The 22,514-nt window shown below is 46.1% G+C and overlaps 1 protein-coding gene across 6 annotated transcripts in view; it reads right to left on the bottom strand.

Annotated features, from left to right (window-relative positions):
* EEA1 (early endosome antigen 1) overlaps positions 1 to 22,514 on the bottom strand; it is a 206,943-nt gene that overhangs the window by 105,685 nt on the left and 78,744 nt on the right. For all 6 annotated transcript variants that reach the window (XM_077265415.1, XM_077265418.1, XM_077265414.1 and 3 more), the window contains 2 exons: positions 10,966 to 11,087; positions 2,815 to 2,970 (listed from right to left, as the gene is read on the bottom strand). In XM_077265415.1, the coding sequence (XP_077121530.1) occupies positions 2,815 to 2,970; positions 10,966 to 11,087 (278 nt within the window). The remainder of the gene's footprint in view (positions 1 to 2,814; positions 2,971 to 10,965; positions 11,088 to 22,514) is intronic.

Below are 22,514 nucleotides of genomic sequence, written 5' to 3'. Positions count from 1 at the left end.
GGAGAATATACCCCAGTGCAGGGAAGCAATTTTGTAGGTGATAGGTTCACTTTAACAAAGAAAATATATTATACTTTTGTACAATGCACTTTATTAAACATAAGTTTGTTGAAACATCAGTGACAATTTAATGGAAAACCTAAAAAATCCTAGGCTACATGGAAACAGTGACTAGTGGGGCTGGGTGTAGGCAGACTCACAGTTTGTAAACCTAAACATTTAAATGGTCACTGCTGTACAAAACAAACTTTGCATACATTGATAATAGAAGCAAAAACAAAGTGAGTAAATACCTTGCAGTAAATAAATAAATAAATAACAATAGTACAAGAAAATAAAATAGGGTGCTTAGTTAACATAATTCTGATTAAAAAAAATTACCTGAAAGCACGTCCCACTACATCAAGGTGACCCTATACGGGATGGTCCTAAACTCTAGTATTCAAACCTTACCATATATCAAATGACGTGAACTTGAAAAAGGGCCAATTAGGACCGAGACCCCAACTAATGGCCACCATGGGGAGCTATATAAACATAATGTCATTTTTTTTATCTTAGGGTCTTGTCTGTTTAGTGGCCAGTGTGAACATGCGCCTACCTGCACACCACCTTACATTCCAGTTAATTTCTTTAGGTTATTGTTTAAGGCTTTTGCACTCTCTGCAAATAAGAGTGTGGCATCTCTTTTCTTTGAGCTGGACATTACACTAATATACCTCCCCATGGCTGGATGTCCATTAGTCGGGTCTCAGACCCGCTCAGCCCTTACTCACATTTACATCATTTCACATATGGTAAGGTGTTAATACTAGTGGTTCGGACCTTCTGAATAGGGTCGCCTTGACGTGGCGGGATGGCTTTTATATTTTTCGGAGCAAGTTTTTTTTTAAAACTAAGAAGCCTATGTTATGTTCATGCACTATAGCTGTTTATTTAATTACTGCTGGGTATTTGCTAATTTTGGTTCTTATCTTAGGTTTAGACTGCATAGATTTATGGTTATACTGCACGCTGCAACAGTTTTTGGATGCAATATGGTCGTTACGTGTGTCAGAATCCTGAGTTCGATAATAAAGACCTATAAATTACCAACATGTAAACTCATTTATCAAAGTCTGATGCAGCAGTGATACAATACAATATAATTGGCTTAAACCATTACCTTGAATGGGATTATCTCCATTAGTAAGCAAAGAGAGAAAATGACAAAGATGATGGATGAAAGGTGATGAACAGCAAATGAAGGCCAGCAATTGATCATTGTAGAGTACAAAATGGATATCGGGAGTATATACTTTTTTTCAGATGGCACACTCGCATTGCAGCATTTTTTTTCATTTCTGTCTCAGTTAAAAATATATAAATTATATGGGAAATGAACAAATGGTAGGGTGAATATCACTCTCTGTAAAATGATCAAGTTAAGAGAACGAAAAGCATACAGTATAATCTTAAAATGAAAAAATTCAAAAGAACATTTACGCTAAACTTTTCCACATCTTTTTGGTCAAATGCATTGTGGAATATTAATCTGTGTTACCACTTTTTTCACTGTACAAATGTTTAAAGGGAACCTGTCACCACGTTTTTGGAAGATGGGATAAAAATAGCGTTAAATAGGGGCAGAGGTGGGCGTTACATTAGAGTGTTTGTTATGCGTTTATTACCCACCTAAGTTGCCGAAATACCTTTGCAAAGTCTCCGTTTTCGCCTGTCAATCAGGCTGGTCTGGTCAGATGGGCGTGGTGTCTTCCCCCAGATCTTGTTTAGTTTTCCGTTGGTGGCGTAGTGGTGTGCGCATGCCCAAGGTCCCGAATCCTCTGCCAGGGGATTTCAAAGAGCGCGGTGTCCGTTATTGCATTGGTGATCGGTGGGCGCGGCCATCTTCCTTTGGCCGCGCGTGCGCAGAAGCGGCGCTCTGCTTGCCGCGGCGCTCTGCTGGCCGCGGCTTCAGGAAAATGGCCGCCGCGATATCCATCTGCGCACGCGCGGCATCCCGCGGCCATTTTCCTGATGCCGCGGCCAGCAGAGCGCCGCTTCTGCGCACGCGCGGCCAAAGGAAGATGGCCGCGCCCACCGATCACCAATGCAATAACGGACACCGCGCTCTTTGAAATCCCCTGGCAGAGGATTCGGGACCTTGGGCATGCACACACCACTACGCCACCAACGGAAAACTACGCAAAATCTGGGGGAAGACAACGCCCATCTGACCAGACTAGCCTGATTGACAGGCGAAAACGGAGACTTTGCAAAGGTATTTCGGCAACTTAGGTGGGTAATAAACGCATAACAAACACACTAATGTAACGCCCACCTCTGCCCCTATTTAACGCTATTTTTATCCCATCTTCCAAAAACATGGTGACAGGTTCCCTTTAAGGTTAATTTGCCTTTAATTGAAGAATTTTCCTGACATATGCGCCTGGCCATGTTTTGAATTGTTAAAAAAGAAATGTAAAGAATGGTTTCATGAAAGCGGATATTGCTTGGTATTAAATGTCACTCACACACATAATGAGCACAGATAGCTGAAGCCTAAGAAGAGACAAGAAAATAGATGACAAATGGAGAAAAGAAAGGTAAGGAAGAACATACAATCACAACTCCCCAGTGTGGCCTGAAAAATTGTGATCCTAATTTTTGCATTCAGCATTGACGGCTTCGGATGCATTCTTAAATGTAAAAAAAGAAACTAGATTAAGGTATGCGAGTTCCCAGACCCTGTCAGATCATCTCCAATATTCGATACCTATGTAATGGTATAGCTCGGCTCGAGGATGCCATTTTTCAGTACTACCCCCTAGTTACCTCAGAGTTAGCATTTTGCATTTGCAGTTGCTTGCACTCATCTTTCAGCTTCTCTGATTCTTTTTCACGTTCCAAAGAGGTTTTGTCCATCAGCGTCTGAACCTGGATGAGCTCTTTTTTCAAGACCGCCACATCTTCTATTCCAGGTCGTTGTAACTGTGAGGCAGAAAGACTATAACTATACATAAGGCTAGAAAATTATCTAGAAAACAATGTGCAAGCCATTATTCTACATAAGGACATACATTTTATAATATATACTCCTCAACATTGAAAACGCAATTCCAAGAGGGAAAAGTCATGAAATTAGGGAAATCACAGGTCGGATATGTTAATGGTATGCAAATGATGAAAAAAATGGAAACAATTTTCAAGACATCTCACTTTATTCGGTATTGAGCATTATGGTCACATGCAGAAGTACACGAACACACACACCTTGGCATGCTATCAATGAGGTTATTATTGGTTGCCTGAGGAATGCTTTGCCACGCTGAATGTACTTGACAACACAAATCATCAAGATCCACTGCTGGCAGCTCCCTATGCAATTGCCGAACAACGCTGTCCCAGATGTGCTGAATGGGAGACAAGTCCAGAGACGTGACAGGCCATGGTAGCTTGTTTAGGCCACGCAGTCTGCTCACAAGGAACATGCAGCCTGGCGTTATGTTGATAACGGCTCCACAAACACTTTCAAGAAAAGGCTGTACTACTGGTTCCACACCCAGGTCAATGTAAAGCTGGGCTGTAAATGTACCTGGAATGAAGACAAGAAGTGACTGGCTGCGTAAATTATGCTTCTCCGGTATAAGATTCCCTCGTGAAGGCCTCTTCATGGTGTTGCCAACATGGTCTACAGACTAATATCGGCCATTATTGTTGTCAAGACAAAAGCGGGACTTATCGCTGAAGAGGCTAGACCTCCATTCTAGCTTTCAATGCCATCATGTAAAAGGTGCTTTGAACTTTTGAGAGCCCTGGCGGGAGGGTCAATGTAGAGGCATTCACAGGGGAACATGACATCAGATTATAGCATGTGGTAGATAATGTACTTTAGTCGGACACCTCTGCTCTTCATTCCATGTACACTAACAGCTCGGCATTACACTGATTTGGTTGTGCAACCAATAGTATGGTCTTTCCTCTAAAATGCCCCAGGATCTGTTCTTCAACAAGACAATACGAGGCAGCATGTTGCTTGTGCTACCGTGAGCAGCTTGCGTGGCCCAAACTTGCTAACATTGCCTGCAGTGTCTACACTAGTCTCCCATCAAGCACATCTGAGGCGTCGTTGGTCAGCAGAGAAACTTGATAATTTGTCCAAGTCCATTCAGTGTGGCAGAACAATCTTCAGAGAACCATTAATAACCTGATTGATAGCAGGTCAGTAAGTGTGTTTTTCTGTGTGTGGTTCTCACAATTGAGAAAACAAGAGATATTTTGGAAATGTTTCTATTTTTTCAACATTTGCATATCACCAACATACCTACCCATACTGTGACTTTAATAATTACATGACTTTTCTTTTCTGGTGTTGCAATTTCAATGTTGAGGAGTGTACAAACCTGACAGAATTTAAGAATGTAATGAGAAATACAAACAGTAGCCCCTCAATCAACTACAGTAAAATGAGGATATCAATGCATAAGGTAAGCATATTTAAAGAGGTTGTTCATTACTAAGACAAACACTTCTTGAACTAAATGTTTGGCCCAGAAGAAATTAAAAAAAAATCCTATGCTCACCTCCCGTGCTGGCGCTGTTCCAGCGGTGTCAGCACTCGCAGACCCGAGCTCTTCTGCAGTGTTGTGACACGTGGTGCCTATCACCCCATCACTGTTGGTATCACTATCCCCACCTTCGTACGGACTGAACATAAAGATGAAGTCAGGGATCAGCGGCAGCCCAGACTTCCTCTTCATGTTCAATCTGTAAGGTGGGGATAGTGATACCAACACTGATTGGGCGATGGGCACCACGTGTCACAACAATCTCACGAGAGCCTCGGGACCACAAGTGCTGACATAGTTGAAACTGCGCCAGAACAGAAGATGAGCACAGGTTTTTTAATCTTATCAAGGCAAAACATATAGCTCAAGAGAGGGTTGTCCTAGTAGTGGACATCCCCTTTAAGAGATTGAGAGAGAAAGAAAGAATTATGTTTTCTTACCAGTTTGGGTATTCAATATTTTCAATGGAGTCCGGGTTCTGGTGGAAGTTAGGGAACTGTTCTGGTACCGGACCTGAACTTTCCAAACAGTTCGGGTCAGGTACCAGAACCCAAACTTCCACCGTTACGCCCATCCCTACTCAGGGACTTAGACATTAGAGAGAAAGCAGCAAAGTGTATGTGTAATTGAATAAATTAGTATGCACTGTGACAAAGTCACTGGCAAAGTGCTGAAGGGGAGATGCATTTCACTGAGGCTATTAGCTTCAGTGATTTGAAACCCAGAAGTTTGCTCCAGCACACTGTGTTGAGAGGAGTTAATCAGCCATTTTAAGGGCTGGGTTTTTGTGGACAACCCAAGAGCGGGTGGGAGGTTGCCTACCTCATCTCCACCCCAGTTTGTGGTCTGAGGTTTAAATAGTCGGTTTTCAGAGGCAATCAGGGTATGTGCACACGTCCGGATTTCTTGCAGAAATTTCCTGAAGAAAACCGGACATTTCTGCAAGAAATCCGCATGTGGATTTTTCGCGTTTTTCAAGCGTTTTTTTTGCGGATTTTTCCGGAGGTTCTGGGATGCAATAATATAGTGGGAAATCCGCAAAATAATGAACATGCTGCGCTTTTTTCCGCGATGCGTTTTTTTTTTTCTCGGAAAAAAAACGCAACATATGCACAAATATTGCGGAATGCATTCTAAATGATCGGATGCATATGTATGCGGATTTTAAGTGTTTTTATAGCATTTTTATAGCGAAAAAACGTGGGAAAAATCCGGAAGAAATCCTGACGTGTGCACATACCCTCAGTGTTGAGTGGGTCTGGCAGCTCCAGAGCAGTCGCTTAGTTTTAAACTGTACTGAACCCAGTTGTTATATCCTGAACAGGACGATCCCCGCAGCTGCAGAGACTGTATACCATGTTGTATTGCTTTCCTATTTTGTCTAAAGTGTCTATTTTTCACTTTGCACTGGTTTATGCCACATGTATAATAAACCAGTGGTAGATTTAAAGAGACAGAGTACGTGTCTACATCGTGCCGACGCACTGACGGAACCTGTGAAATAACTGCAAGACGTGGGCAGCGGATGCAGTTTTACAACGCATCCGCTGCCCATTCTGCAGTCCGGGGAGGAGGGGGCGGAATTTCGGCCGCGCATGCGAGGTAGAAAATGGAAGACGCGACGCACAAGAAAAACGTTACACGGAACTTTTTTTGTGCCGACGGTCCGCCAAAACAAGACCCATCTATTGCACGACGGATGCGACGTGTGGCAATCCGTCGCAAAGCGTCGCTAATGCAAGTCTATGGAGAAAAAACGCATCCTGCGGGCAACTTTGCAGGATGCGTTTTTTTTCTCCAAAACGACGCATTGCGACTTGCGTCACACGACGCTAGTGTGAAAATAGCCTTACTTGTTCCAAGTCTTCATCAGGACAGAAGGATGATAAATATCTATGCGATTCATTTTTTGGTATTATCACTTAGTAAGAACTATATTAATTGACATTAAATAAGTCTTATTGCATGATTTGTTCGTCATACAAGTGAAAAGGAAATCATTCGTTATTAGTGTTGAGCTTTCCGATACCGCAAGTATCGGGTATCGGCCGATACTTGCGGGTATCGGAATTCCGATACCGAGAGCAGATACTTTTGTGGTATCGGGTATCGGAACAACATTAATGTGTAAAATTAAGAATTAAAATAAAAAATATTGCTATACTCACCTCTCCGACGCAGCCTGGACCTCAGCGAGGGAACCGGCAGCGTTGTTTGCTTAAAATTCGCGCGTTTACTTCCTTACGCGAAGTCCCGGCTTATGATTGGTCGCGTGCCGCCCATGTGGCTGCGACGCGACCAATCACAGCAAGCCGTGACGTAATTTTAGGTCCTTCAGGATTTTAAAATTACGTTCTGGCTTGTGATTGGTCGCGTCGCGGTCACATGGGCGACGCGACCAATCACAAGCCGTGACGTCATGGGAGGCTGGACACGCGCGCATTTTAAAATGCGCGCTTGTCCTGCCTCCCGTGACGTCCCGGCTTGTGATTGGTCGCGTCGCCCATGTGGCCGCGACGCGACCAATCACAGCAAGCCGTGACGTAATTTTAGGTCCTTCAGGATTTTAAAATTACGTTCTGGCTTGTGATTGGTCGCGTCGCGGTCACATGGGCGACGCGACCAATCACAAGCCGTGACGTCATGGGAGGCTGGACACGCGCGCATTTTAAAATGCGCGCTTGTCCTGCCTCCCGTGACGTCCCAGCTTGTGATTGGTCGCGTCGCCCATGTGGCCGCGACGCGACCAATCACAGCAAGCCGTGACGTAATTTTAGGTCCTTCAGGATTTTAAAATTACGTTCTGGCTTGTGATTGGTCGCGACGCGATGCGACCAATCACAAGCCGTGACGTCGCGTAAGGAAGTAAACGCGCGAATTTTAAGCGAACAACGCTGCCGGTTCCCTCGGTGAGGTCCAGGCTGCGTCGGAGAGGTGAGTATAGCAATATTTTTTATTTTAATTCTTTATTTTACACATTGATATGGTTCTCAGGGCCTGAAGGAGAGTTTCCTCTCCTTCAGACCCTGGGAACCATCAGGGATACCGTCCGATACATGAGTCCCATTGACTTTGTATTGGTATTGGGTATCGGTATCGGATTAGATCCGATACTTTGCCGGTATCGGCCGATACTTTCCGATACCGATACTTTCAAGTATCGGACGGTATCGCTCAACACTATTCGTTATATATGCAATAGCTGGAAAGTTAAAATAAAAAAAACATGAAAAACATACTAGAGATGAGTGCCAAAAAGTAAAATACCGAATCATTGATTGGCTACTTTTGGGCGTTAAGGGACTATGTGGAGTGTGTTGAGCACTCAGTGATTTGTCGCCGACTTAAAAGTGGGGGATATTATGTTACATTATATTACAGTAGCATTAATGATACAGCTTTTATTATACAGGTCAATATAGTTTGGATGCACACTTTGTAACACTGAAAAAACTTAATGAAAATTCAGATTTATATTGGCCAGATAGAGGCCAAAAAGTCACTATTTTGGCCTCCATCTGATACATTGGAACCCATGAATTCAGCAAACTCACACTGTAGTGGGTAAGAAGAACATATTAACCCCTTTCTGCCATCGGACAGAATAGTACGTCTGATGGCAGAACCCCCGCTTTGACACGGGCTCCGGCATGTTTTGAACAGCTGACATTTGCCGGGGGGAATTAGTTAAATGCCACTGTCAAACTCTGACAGTGGCATTCAACAAGCGCTTCCGGCCATGCGGCCGGAAATGCGTGCACCGGTGGGCCCCGTCACGTGATCGGGGGTCATCGGTATGACAACCAGAGGTCTCCTTCAGACCTCAATGGTTGTTGATGCCAGATTGCTGCGAGTGCCACCCGAAGGTCGGCGCTCATAGCAATCTAGTAATTCAGCTACATAGGAGCGATCTGACCATCGCCTCTATGTAGCAGAGCCAATCGAACTGTGCCAGCTTCTAGCCTCCTGTGGAAATATTGAAGCACAGCAAAAGCAAAAAAAAAAAAAAAAAGTTTTTTAAAAATCTGAAAAAAATATAAAAGTTCAAATCACCCCCCTTTCGCCCCATTAAAAAAAACCTACACATATTTGGTATCGCCGCGTTCAGAATCGCCCGATCTATCAATAGTAAAAAAAAAAAAAAGGATTAACCTGATCGCTACACGGCATAGCGAGAAAAAAATTCAAGATGCCAGAATTAAGTCTTTTGGTAGCGGCAACTTTGCATTAGAATGCAGTAACAAGCGATCAAAAGATCGCACGTGCACCAAAATGGTATCATTAAAAACATCAGCTCGGCACGCAAAAAATAAGCCCTGACCCAACCCCAGATCACGAGAAATGGAGACGCTACGGGTATCGGAAAATTGCACAATTTTTTTTTAGCAAACTTAACCACACAGATAAAAAAGAACCTAGACACTTTTGGTGTCTATGAACTCGTAATGACCTGGAGAATCATAATGGCAGGTCAGTTTTAGCATTTAGTGAACCTAGCAAAAAAGCCAAACAAAAAACAAGTATGGGATTGCACTTTTTTTGCAATTTCACCGCACTTGGAATTTTTTTCCCATTTTCTAGTACACGACATGCTAAAACCAATTGTGCCGTTCAAAATTACAACTTGTCCCGCAAAAAATAAGCCCTCACATCGCCATACTGACTGAAAAATAAAAAAGTTATCGCTCTGGGAAAGCGGGGAGTGAAAAATGAAAACGCAAAACAGAAAACAGTTCTGGTCATTCAGGGGTTAAACCCTTACTGCCACATGACGTAATGGTATGTCATATATGGGCTCCCTATCTTTGACCCAGCTCAGGAGTAAGCAGATGATAAATCGACCTGTGGCTGTTAACCTGCTAAATGTAACTGTCAAATTGTGACAGCTGCATTTATAGCAAGCAGTCTTGGAGGGTCTGTTGTTCTATCCACCCATGTCAATGGGTTGCTATGACAACGCGGGGTCGGCTAAAGATGACCGCGAGCGTCGGCTAAAGATGGGGTCGAGTAGAGATTCTCATGCCGGTAATCTTTTAAAAGCTAACATTTAATAGATGCGCCATTTCTAGGCAGCTGTCGGCTGCTATTTTTAGGCTGGGGGTGTGCAATAACCATGGCCCCTTACCAGCCTGAGAATACCAACCCCAGCTGCCTTCTTTAGCTTGGCTGGTTGTCAAAAATGCAGGAGTCCCCACGCCTTTTTTTTTTTTTTTTTACTGTATATCTTTTTTAATTTAATTAAAAAATACAGCATGTGGAACCAACCTTGCTGAAGCTGACAGCTGAGGTTTGAAGCCTGCACTGTCAGTTTTGCCTGGCTGGTTATCAAATAGACTGGGGAACCCACACCGTTTTTTTTTTTTTAAATTATTTATTTACAGTGCAGGCACTGGCTGATGAATACTCCAATCAGCCACCACCTGCTCTCACTGTTATTAGTGGCAGCAGGCATCGGCTGATTGGAGAAATAGTCCCATCAGCCGACACCAGTGACCAGATGTGAACTTTATACCTCCAATCATGTGACAGCATGGGAGTTGCGGCTGTCTGACCGGTGGTGATAATATTACCGCCGATCAGAAGCACTGTTTGCAGTACTATCATTACAAACACCCGGTGTCCAGGGGTCGAACCCGAACAGTAACATGGATTTCCTGGTGAAGTCTGTGTTCGGTCACCGTGCCCGAACAGTAGGTGTTCGGTACGGACAACTAACTTTACTGTTCGGATTCGACCATCTCTAATTCTTATAAATGTGCCCTGTTGTGTACTGTGGAATAGCTGTGTCAGACCACGCAGAGCTGCTCCAGTTCATAGTTTGATCATACCAGAATGCCTTGGCAAGGAAGGAAGCAAAAAAGAATAAAGATGTTATTGAAGAGAATCACAGCTGATTCTTTTTGTAAGATAAAGCATTTCACTGCCTGTTTTAAAAAAATGCTTTACCTCAAAGAAAGAATTATTTGTGATCCTATGCTGTCCTGTCTGTATAATTTCTTACTCCCTCCCCTACCAAGCAGCTGTGGTATGATCAGACCACGTCCCTGTACGGTCAGACAAAAACATTACACAGTACACAACAAGGGCACATTTATACGATTATCTCAGCACAGGAAAAACATTTAAACACATTCAATTGTGGAAATTATTATTATTCCAACATCTATTGATTAAAATTAACTTTGTTAGTGGGACAACCCCTTTAAGAATGTTGGAGCAGCTACATTCTGGAAATACAAAACCTTAAAAGTACAGCTAGATTGGGAAGAAGACAAATTGATATATATTTAGGTATGGTTTACTGAAGCCAATTTACTGTAATAAACTATCATATTGTGATAATTAATATTTACACGATTCAATTAGCTGAAATATTAAATATAAGGATTTCTTGAAATATGACCATAACGGCATTTACCAGCTCAGTCTTCAGATCTTCTATTACACGTGACCCTATCTGTATCTCCTGGTTTAAACTTTTCACTGTCTCCTCGGCCGCAGCAAGGTGACCCTTTTCTTCATCACATGACGCCTTTAACTCTGTATTAAAACATAAAAAAAAAAAAGAAAAAAATGGGAACTTACACAATAGTAACATTAACGCAATCACGACATTGGATCTACATATATGTCATACGTAGCATCCCTACGCGGGCTCGCACGAACATTTGCAGATGATGGCTGATTTAATAAGGCATCATGTGCCTTTAACAAGTTGTTATCCTGTTAAATATCGCTGTCAATCTAGGACAGTGGCATTTAATGTGCACCGGCAGTGGACGTGTCATTCCACATGTCCATCGTCGCGCCTGTGACATGATCGCGAGGCGTCAATGGGTTGTCATGACCGCTGGGGGTCTGCTCATGATCCCCATGCCTGTCATTACAATACTTCTGTGAAAGCCAGCCTGTAGCTGGCGTTCATAGGCGATAGTGATTTTAGCAATACATTACAGTGCTAATGCACTGCTATGTATATAGCACAAGCGATCAGACGGGGACTATTAAATGGAGTAAAAAGTAAAGAAAACGGTTTTAAAGATATGAAAAGACAAAAAAAAAGCACAAAAGTTCAAATCACCCTAGTTTTGCCTCATTAAAAATAAAAATTAAAAAATACACAAATTTAGTATCGATGTGTTCATAAAGGTCAGATCTATCAAAATATAAAGTAAATCAATCCGATCAGTATATGGTGCAACAAGAAAAAATAAATCAAAATCACAAGAATTACATTTTTTGGGACGCCACAATGTTGGAATAAAATGCAATGAGAGGCAATCAAAACTTAGAATCTACTCCAAAATAGAAACAGAATAGACGTCATCTCGGCGTGCAAAAAATAAGCCCTCACAGAGCTTCATGTCGAAAACTGAAAATATTACGGGTCTTGGAAAATGGTGACAAATTTGTGACAAGAAAATTTCAAATTTGTTTCACTATTTAAAAACAAACAAAAAAACACTACACATATTTGGTAACTGCGTACTCGTACTGACGTAGAAAATCATTTTCTCAGGTCAATTTTCCTATATAGTGAACAAGGTAAATAATAAAACCCCCAAAAAACTAATTTGGGAATTGCACTTTTTTAGAAATGTCAAAGCACTTTTTTTCCCCACTTTTCAGTACACTATGTGGTAGAATGAATGGTGTCAAAACAAGCCTTTATACGGCAATCTGAATGGAAAAATATAAAAGTTATGTCTCTTGGAAAAAGGGGAGGGAAAACAAAAACTAAAAATCGCCATGTCATGAAAGTGTTCGCACATACAAGTGCTTCTCACTAAATTAAAATATCATCAAAAAGTTTAATTTATTTCAGTTTTTCAATACAAAAAAGTGAAACTCATACAGGTGCTTCTCACAAAATTAGAATATTATCAAAAAGCTAATTTATTTCAGTACTTCAATATAAAAAGTGAAACTCCTATTATAAAGAGTCATTACAAACAGTGGTCTATTGCAAGTGTTTATTTCTGTTAATGTTGATGATTATGGCTTACAGCCTATGAAAACCCAAAAGTCATCTCGGTAAATTAGAATAATTAACAAAAAACACCTGCAAAGACTTCCTTAAGCATTTAAAAAGGTCCCTTAGTCTGTTTCAGTAGGCTCCACAATCATGGGAAAGACTGCTGACTTGATGTCCAGAAGGCAGTCATTAACACACTCCACAAGGAAAGAAAATTTCTCCTTCGCCACATTGGGGGACACAGGACCATGGGTGTTATGCTGCTGTCACTAGGAGGCTGACACTAAGTTGAGACAAAAAAAGGTTAGCTCCTCCCCTGCAGTATACACCCTCGTGCTGGCTTCCAGAGACCCAGTTCAAGCTTAGTGTCCGTAGGAGGCACACTGGATTTAAACCTTTTTATTCCGGACGAAGGGGGCGACGGATTCTTTCATGTTCCGATCTCCCCCGAACCAACAACAGGCGAGCACGGGAGTTTCATCTCTCCGTATCCTCTCCTGCGACGTGGGAAGCCACTGCCTGAGCTGACCTTTTTGGACGACGGGCCCCTTTCACGGGCACCGATCTCCCCCCGATTTACAGACGAGCACTGGTGTTTTACCTCCAGTATCCTCTTCTGCAGCCAGGCCTTTATTGCCGGACATCTGCCCTGCCCACCAGGTTTCACCCTCGGCTGTTCAGAGGCACTATTCCACCGTGGCGTCCGTGCAGCCCCCACTGCATCACCACTGAAAAAGCGGATGATGGAAGGATGCGGACGGTTCCTCTCCACCCCCCTTTCATGGGGATGGTGGATGGAGGCTCCCCCAACCCTGCACCGTCCTATTTATCCCGGGCACTTTATTGGGTAAGTGCAGTCAGCGCGCACTTCTGCCGCTGTGTTTCCTTTAGGGGTCGTTTTCTTTTTTCTAATGGCGGTTACTTTTCTTGGGGGCTCCTTAGGGCAGGATCCTTACCCAAGCGCCGCGACTCTTTTCCCCGCGGTCGCGCGCCGGCCGAGGCCGGAAATTTAGTCCCCGGCTTCGGCCTTCTCCTAGGCTGCACTCTGGTAGGCTCCGCCCACTCCACGCATCATTCCTATGGCCCCTCCCACGCTTCTGGCGCTTCTCGCTCCCTGCGAGATTCCATATCAGAGTCTCAGCAGCCATCTTCCTTTCTGCTGCACCGGCCGGTTTTCTCTTCCCCACGGAGGATCTCCCCTTCTCCACTCAGCTATTGCGGGGAACAGGACCGGGTAAGGAGACGGCTCTAACTGCTTCCCTGCAGCGTTACCCCTCACCTTCTTCATAGCAGGCTTTGTTCATTACATTGGGGTACAACATGTCCCAGTCAAGGGGTAAAAAGATTTCTAAGGTACATGAAACCTTTTTCTCTGATTGTACCACCTGCCAGGCTCCTCTCCCCAGGCCTTAAAGCTCCCCGCTCTGCCCAGCCTGTGATGCCCATTGTGCCCAAGAGCCCTCCGCCACTACCGACCCCAGTGTTCCTAGTCCCCCTGAGTGGGCTGTCTCAATCCGTGGCTTCGCTAGGTAGGGCGATTGAATCCCTTCATGACCCCTCTGGGGAGCGGGGTGTTCGTTTCCTGGGTTAAGAGACCCCTCTGCTACAGGGGAATCGTCGGCCAGCAGGGGCCGCTCTCACCCACAGGAGGTTCGGACATCCACAAAACGGATCCGCACTACCTCTCCTGATCATTCACCACGCCATTCAGCCTCCAATAGCTCCACTTCTCGCTCACCCTCCCCAGGGGCTAGAAGCGATCACGACTCTGAGTATGAGTCTGAGGCGTCCATGGACCTGGATTCTCCGGAGTTCTGCTTAACTGTTGACTCCCTCATTGAGGCTGTCAATCATGCGCTAAAGATTAATGATGACCCTAATTCAGCTCCGGATCACGCAGTTTCCTTCACTAGAAACAAACGATCCCATAAGGTGTTCGCCTCCCATCCAGATTTTCTAGAGATAGTTAAGAGGCACAGGGAGCGACCGGATAAACGCTTTACGGGCAAAAAGGCTCTGGAATCGAAATATCCTTTCTCCTCAGAGCTGGTTAAGGATTGGACGGAACCACCGCTGGTAGATCCTCCGGTATCGTGTTTGGCTACCAAAAAGCTGTTATCAGTACCTGACGGGGCATCAATCAAAAGTCCCACAGAACGCCAGTTGGATTCCCTGGCGCGCTCAGTATGAAGCCTCAGCTTCCTCCCTATCCCCTTCCTTCGCTGTGGCATGGGTCGCCAAAGCTATGGTTTTCTGGGCAGATACTCTTGCACTTTCCATTCAGGACCAGGCTCTTCCGTCTGAAGCGGCGGACCTCGCCAAACAAATTGCTATGGCGGTAGATTATGTGATGTACGCATCTTTAGACGCAGCAGACTGTGCGGCAACCGCGGCTTCAAACGCCGTCACCATCAGGAGAGCTATCTGGCTTAGAGAGTGGCGGGCGGATTCCTCCTCAAAAAAGTCTCTGATTTCTCTCCCCTTTCAGGGCGGACGCCTATTTGGAGAAAAATTGGACCAACTTATTTCCGATGCTACAGGGGGAAAAAGCAAGTTCCTCCCTCAACAAAGGCCAAAAGCTGCTTTTCAACGCCAACAGCATTTTCGTTTTCGCCCCTTTCGTGGTGGCCCTTTCTGGTCCAACTCCACTGCATCGTCTAGATCAGAACGATCTACACGCACAGACAGAGACTCTCGGCCTTCTTACAAACCGAATCAGTCCTGGCGAGGAAGACCTAGACAACCCAGAACCAGAGGTTCTAGACCTGCCAGATTTCCTTCACAATGACTCGGGGAGAATTCCAGTCGACACCAGCGAGGTAGGCGGACGCCTGCTTCTTTTTCGTCACGTCTGGCTTTCCGTCATCCACGACGAATGGGTCAGAGACCTGGTGTCGTCTGGTTACAAGATAGAATTCTCCGTCTCCCCTCCAGCTCGTTTTTCTCCCTCTCGTCTCCCAAGTTCGAGAGCCCAATCACGTGCTCTTCACCGCGCCATCGATTCCCTCCGCCAAAACGGGGTTATCATTCCGGTTCCGGAACACGAGAGATTCAGAGGTTTCTACTCAAACCTCTTCGTCGTGCCAAAGAAGGACGGGTCCGTGCGCCCCATCTTGGACTTGAAGCTCCTAAACAAGCACGTAAAAGTATGGCACTTCCGGATGGAGTCCCTTCGGTCGGTCATTTCCTCATTGGAGCGAGACGAGTTCCTAGCATCAATAGACATCAGAGATGCTTATCTTCACATTCCAATCTTTCCGCCACATCAAAAGTTCCTCCGTTTCGCCATCCAAGAGGACCATTTTCAATTCACGGCCTTACCCTTCGGTCTTGCCACAGCACCCAGGGTATTCACGAAGGTCATGGCGGCTGTCATGGCCATCCTGCACTCCTGGGGAGTGGTCGTGTTGCCATACCTAGACGACCTTCTGGTCAAAGGTCCATCTTTTCATGCCTGCGAGGCAAGTGTCCGCATTACGTTGGATTCCCTTTCACGCCTAGGCTGGTTAATCAACCTGGACATGTCCTCCCCTGTTACAGCTCGAAGGATCTCTTTCCTAGGCATGATCCTAGACACGTCCAAGGGGCTGGTCTTTCTTCCTCGGTCCAAGGCCCAAGCGCTTCAACAGGGGGCCCGGGCGCTTTCTCGCCCTTGCCCACAGTCCATTCGGTTTGCCATGAAGATCCTGGGGAAGATGGTGGCCTCAATGGAAGCGATTCCCTTCGCCCAACTGCATCTCCGTCCCTTACAACAAGCTCTACTGGACAATTGGGACAGGAGTCCCTTTACCCTCGACCGACCATGCCCTCTGTCCCCACGGACCAGGCAAGCGCTCACGTGGTGGACATTGGAGTCAAGTCTCCACCAGGGGAGGTCTTTTCTTCCGATCCATTGGCTGGTGGTGACCACCGACGCCAGTCTCCTCGGTTGGGGACCGGTGTTTCTCCACCACACTGCCCAGGGGCGTTGGTCGATTCGGGAGTCGAAACTTCCCATAAACATTCTGGAGATCTGTGCTATCAGGTTTGCCCTGAGACGTTTTCACCCTCTGCTTGCGGGTCACCCAGTCCGAATACAATCGGACAACGTCACAGCTGTGGCGTACATAAACCATCAAGGGGGCACCCGCAGCAGGGCGGCGATGCAGGAGGTCACACACATTCTCCGTTGGGCCGAGGACAACCACTCCACCATTTCCGCGGTGCACATTCCGGGTGTCGAGAACTGGGCGGCGGACTTTCTCAGCCGTCAGGATCTCGCCTCAGGAGAGTGGGAGCTCCATCCAGAGGTTTTTCGTCAAATCTGCCTTCGCTGGGGAACTCCGGACGTGGATCTGATGGCGTCCAGGCTCAACGCCAAAGTCCCCAACTTCATAGCGCGTTCTCGGGATCCCCGGGCCGTTGAGTGGATGCTCTGATATTCCCATGGCACCGGCTCCGATTCCCGTACGTGTTCCCTCCACTTCCTCTGTTGCCGAAGGTGATCCGAAAAATCAAGATAGAGGGGATTCCGGTGATCCTTATCGCCCTGGATTGGCCGCGTCGCGCATGGTATGCGGAACTAGTGCATTTCGTATCCGACGTTCCCTGGCGGTTACCAGACTGCCCAGATCTACTGCGCCAAGGACCGATCTACCATCAGAGCTCAGGCGCCCTACGTTTAACGGCGTGGCTGTTGAAACCTGGATCCTAACTCAAGCTGGTTTCTCCCAGCAGGTCATTTCCACCATGATCAGAGCTCGCAAGACGTCTTCCGCTAGCATCTACCACCGCACCTGGAAACCCTTCTTCTCATGGTGCAGACTCCGCGGTTGTAGCCCTCTCGTTTTCTCCATTCCCTTCATTCTGAAATTTCTCCAGTCCGGCTTGGATTCCGGCCTGGCCCTCAGTTCCCTCAAGGGCCAGATTTCAGCGCTGTCGGTGTTGTTCCAGCGTAAGATTGCTACTAACTCGCAAGTCAGGACCTTCATTCAAGGGGTCTCCCACGTGGTTCCCCCCTACAGAATGCCACTAGAGACCTGGGATCTCAACTTGGTCCTGAGCGTCCTTCAGGAACCTCCGTAAGACGTCCCACTATCTATTCTCTCATGGAAGGTGGCCTTCCTTGTGGCAGTAACATCTATCAGGCGCGTCTCGGAGTTGGCCGCACTTTCCTGCCGGGCGCCCTTCCTTTCCTTCCACCAGGACAAAGTAGTCTTACGCCCATCTCCCGCTTTTCTCCCTAAGGTGGTGTCTTCTTTTCACCTTAATGAAGATATCATTCTTCCCTCCTTTTGCCCACAGCCAAAACATAGGGTCGAAAAGGCCCTTCACACTTTGGACGTGGTACGGGCTTCTCAGGAGGTACGTTTCTAGGACTGCCCCTTTCCGCAAATCGGATTCCCTCTTTATCCTCCCTGAGGGTCACAGGAAGGGTTCAGCCGCGTCTAAGGCTACGATAGCCAGATGGATCCGATCGGCTATCCAAGAAGCTTATCGGGTCAGGGGCAGGCCTATCCCGGCGGGGGTTAGAGCTCACTCTACTCGGTCAGTTGGTGCTTCCTGGGCCATTCGGCACCAGGCATCGGCGGAGCAGGTTTGCAAGGCCGCAACATGGTCTAGCCTGCATACTTTCAGGGTATGTGCACACGTCCGTATTTCTTGCAGAAATTTCCTGAAGAAAACCGGAAATTTTCTGCAAGAAATCCGCATTTTTTTTTTTGTTTTTTTTTTAGCATTCTGCAAGCGTAATTAGCTTGCAGAATGCTAGAGTTTTCCAAGCGATCTGTAGCATCGCTTGGAAAACTGACTGACAGGTTGGTCACACTTGTTAAACATAGCGTTTGACAAGTGTGACCAACTTTTTACTATAGATGCAGCCTATGCAGCATCAATAGTAAAAGATAGAATGTTTAAAAATAATAAAAAAAATTTAAAAAAATGCTTATACTCACCCAGACGATCTCCTCAGCGGCGTCGGTTCCTCTTCCTATAGCTGGTGTGTGCGCGCAGGATCTTCCATGACGTCGCGGTCATGTGAGCGGTCACATGACCGCTCACGACCAATCACAAGACAGTGACGTCATCACAGGTCCTTCACCGCACACCAGCTATGAGAACCGAAGCGGCAGCATGCAGTGGTGAGGCGGGAACACTGCGGGGGACATCGAAGGTGATTATAGGACTATTTTTTATTTTAATTCTTTTATTTTTGGCCAATTTTATGGTGCCCAGTGCGTGGAGGAGAGTCTCCTCTCCTCCACCCTGGGTACCAACCGCACATAATCTGCTTACTTCCCGCATGGTGTGCACAGCCCCGTGCGGGAAGTAAGCAGATCAATGGACTCCTAGGTGTGCGGAATCCCCACAATTCCGCATTTTTAATGAACATGTTGCTTTTTTTTCCACGATGCGATTTTTTCGCGGAAAAAAATCGCAACATTTGCACAAAAAATGCGGAATACACGGTAAATAATAGGAGGCATATGTTAGCTTTTTTTCGCGTTTTTATCGCAGTTTTATAGCGGAAAAAACGCGAAAAAAAACGCAAAAAATCCTGACGTGTGCACATACCCTCACAAAGCACTACAACGTCCACAGTCATTCTTCCGCAGATGCGGCCCTTGGCAGACGTATTCTGCAGGCGGCCGTTGTGCATTTATAAGTCAGATGGTACACGGAGTTATTTGGTTGTATTGTTCCCCACCCAGGGACTGCTTTGGGACGTCCCATGGTCCTGTGTCCCCCAATGTGGCGAAGGAGATATAGGGATTTTTGTGTACTCACCGTAAAATCCTTTTCTCCGAGCCACTCATTGGGGGACACAGCACCCACCCTGTTAGCCTTAGGCCATGTTCACACAGTGCGTTTTTTACTGCAGAACCGCAGCGGTTTTGCCGCTGCGGTTCCGCAGCTGTTTTCCATGCAGGGTACAGTACATTGTACCCTATGGAAAACAGGAACCGCTGTGCACACGATCCTGAATTTAAAAAAAAAAGCCGCGCTGAATAGCTGCGGGAAAAAAGAAGGAGCATGTCACTTCTTTGCCCGAAACAGCAGCGGTTCTGCACCCATAGACCTCCATTGTGAGGTCAAACCCGCAGTAAAACCCGCAGATCAAAAATATATCTGCGGGTTTTATTGCGGTTTGTGGTGCAGAACCGCTGCAGCCAGAAGTGCGGGGAAGCGGCCGGAAGTGCGTGGGCGGAAGTGCTTGGGCGGAGAGACATGGAGGCATACCGTCGCATGGGGATCGTGATTGATTTGGTATGTGTGTGTGTGTGTGTATATATGTATGTGTGTGTGTGTGTGCGCGTGTGTGTGTGTGTCCCAAGCGACGCTAGTGCCACCATTGTGCCAAGTCGCCGTATGGGACTACTACTCCCATCCGGTATTAGGATGGGAGAGTTGTCCCTGTGTCCGGCGACTTAGCACAGTTGTAAAGTTACACAAAACACCTACACACAATACACATACATGACACACAGTACAGTACATACAACATATAACATAGAGAATATACTCACCAACAGCACACTTGTAGGCGAAGCCCTCGATCCTCCAGGAAAAAATCACAAAATAAAAAATCAAATTCATACTCCCTGTCCGCAGAATCCATAAAACGAGTGTCCCACGCCGATCGGCTGCTCTCCGGCGATACACTGCCAGGAGCGAAGCTCCTAGCAGTGTATCGCGTACTGTCCCGGAGTTCAATGACTCCGGCGTCTCGGTTAACAGCAGTACAGCTGCGTTGAACTTTCCCACGCAGCACTGCCGTTAAGCGAGAGTGCCGGGGTCAATGACCGCCGGTAAACTCGCTCGCGCATGCGCAGTGACACACCGACAGGAACTATGGCTCCTGTCAGTGTGTTGCTGCAGCCGTGGAGAGCAGACATATCTCTGGATGTGTCTGTTCTCCATGGAAAATCTTCGTGGGATACGTGGCACTTAAATACGTGGCAATTAAATACGTGACACGTGGCACTTATACGTGATACGGGTCACTTAAATACGTGGCACTGAAATACGTGATACGTGGCACTTTGATACGTGGCACGTGGCACTGAAATACGTGGCACTGAAATATGTGATACGTGGCACTTTGATACGTGGCACGTGGCACTGAAATACGTGGCACTGAAATACGTGATACGTGGCACTTTGATACGTGGCACTTAAATACGTGGCACGTGGCACTTAAATACGTGGCACTGAAATACGTGATACGTGGCACTGAAATACGTGATACGTGGCACTTTGATACGTGGCACTTGGCACTGAAATACGTGGCACTGAAATACGTGGCACTGAAATATGTGGCACTGAAATACGTGATACGTGGCACTTTGATACGTGGCACGTGGCACTGAAATACGTGATACGTGGCACTAAAATACGTGATACGTGGCACTTTGATACGTGGCACATGGCACTGAAATACGTGGCACTGAAATACGTGGCACTGAAATATGTGGCACTGAAATATGTGGCACTGAACTACGTGATACGTGGCACTTTGATACGTGGCACTTAGGCTATGTTCACATTTGCGTTGTGCGCCGCATGCGTCCTTTTTTTGATTGATTTTGGACGGAGCAAAAATGCAACTTGCTGCGTCCTCTGCGCCCGGATGCGTGCGCTGCAGTGACGCATGCGGCGCAAAACGCAAGTGCGACGCATGTCCATGCGCCCCCATGTTAAATATAGGGGCGCATGACGCATGCGGCGCCCGACGCTGCGGCGCAGACCGCAAATGTGAACGTAGACTTAAATAGCTGGATAGAGCTGGATCCGCGGGCTGTGATCTGGCCTACGCTCAGCACTCTGCGGAGCGCTGTCATTCAAAACACGTCCACTCATTTTGGTGTTTAGTCCCAAAATGGAGGATGGAAGAAGAAAAGGGTTGGACAAGGAAATGACATCATTTCTTTTTTTTTTCCCCCACTGCAGTTAAAGCTTTATTTGTGTCAAACACAGACAATCTGCATAAAAAACCGCATAAAAAACCGCATCAAAAACCGCATCAAAAACCGCACCAAAAACGCACCTGCGTTTTCTGCCAAGAGCTGCGGTTTTTGTCCTGAAAAAAAAAGGATTGAAATCAGGATCGTGTGAACATACCCTTAGGGTATGTGCACACGATGCAGATTTAGTGCAGAATTGGTGCAGAACTGCAGCAGATTTTTCTGCTGCAGAAACGCTGCAGAACTGCACTGTGATTTACAGTACAATGTAAATCAATGGGAAAAAAAAAAAGCTGTGCACATGGTGCAGAAAAATCTGCGCAGAAATGCTGCAGATTTCAAAGAAGTGCACGTCGCTTATTTTGTGCAGTTCTGCAGCGTTTCTGCTGCAGATATTTCTGCACCATGTGCACAGCTTTTTTTTTTCCCCATTGATTTACATTGTACTGCACAGAAACTGCATAGAAACTGCATAGAATCTGCACAGAAACTGCATAGAATCTGCGCAGAAACTGCATAGAATCTGCATAGAATCTGCATAGAAACTGCATAGAAACTGCATAGAAACTGCATAGAAACTGCATAGAAACTGCATAGAAACTGCACAGAAACTGCACAGAAACTGCATAGAATCTGCGCAGAAACTGCACAGAAACTGCATCAAATCTGCAGATGCAGATTTAGTGCAGAAAATTCTGCACCACATTTCCTACGTGTGCACATAGCCTTACGGCTCGTTACCTTTTTGGTTCTTGACTTTCTCTGACATGTTATACTCTTATGTTATGTATTATATTGTTATTAATCTCCTACTGCTTTTGCACTGAACTGGGTCTCTGGAAGCCAGCACGAGGGTGTATACTGCATGGGAGGAGCTAACCTTTTCTTGTCTCAACTTAGTGTCAGCCTCCTAGTGACAGCAGCATAACACCCATGGTCCTGTGTCCCCCAATGAGTGGCTCAGAGAAAAGGATTTTACGGTGAGTACACAAAAATCCCTATTTTGCATTTCATTTGGAAATCAAGGTCCCAGAGTCTGGAGAGGCACAC

Source organism: Ranitomeya variabilis, chromosome 5 (assembly GCF_051348905.1).
Source record: "Ranitomeya variabilis isolate aRanVar5 chromosome 5, aRanVar5.hap1, whole genome shotgun sequence".
Taxonomy (NCBI): Eukaryota; Metazoa; Chordata; class Amphibia; order Anura; family Dendrobatidae; genus Ranitomeya; species Ranitomeya variabilis.
This window is presented reverse-complemented; position numbering and strand designations above follow the sequence as displayed.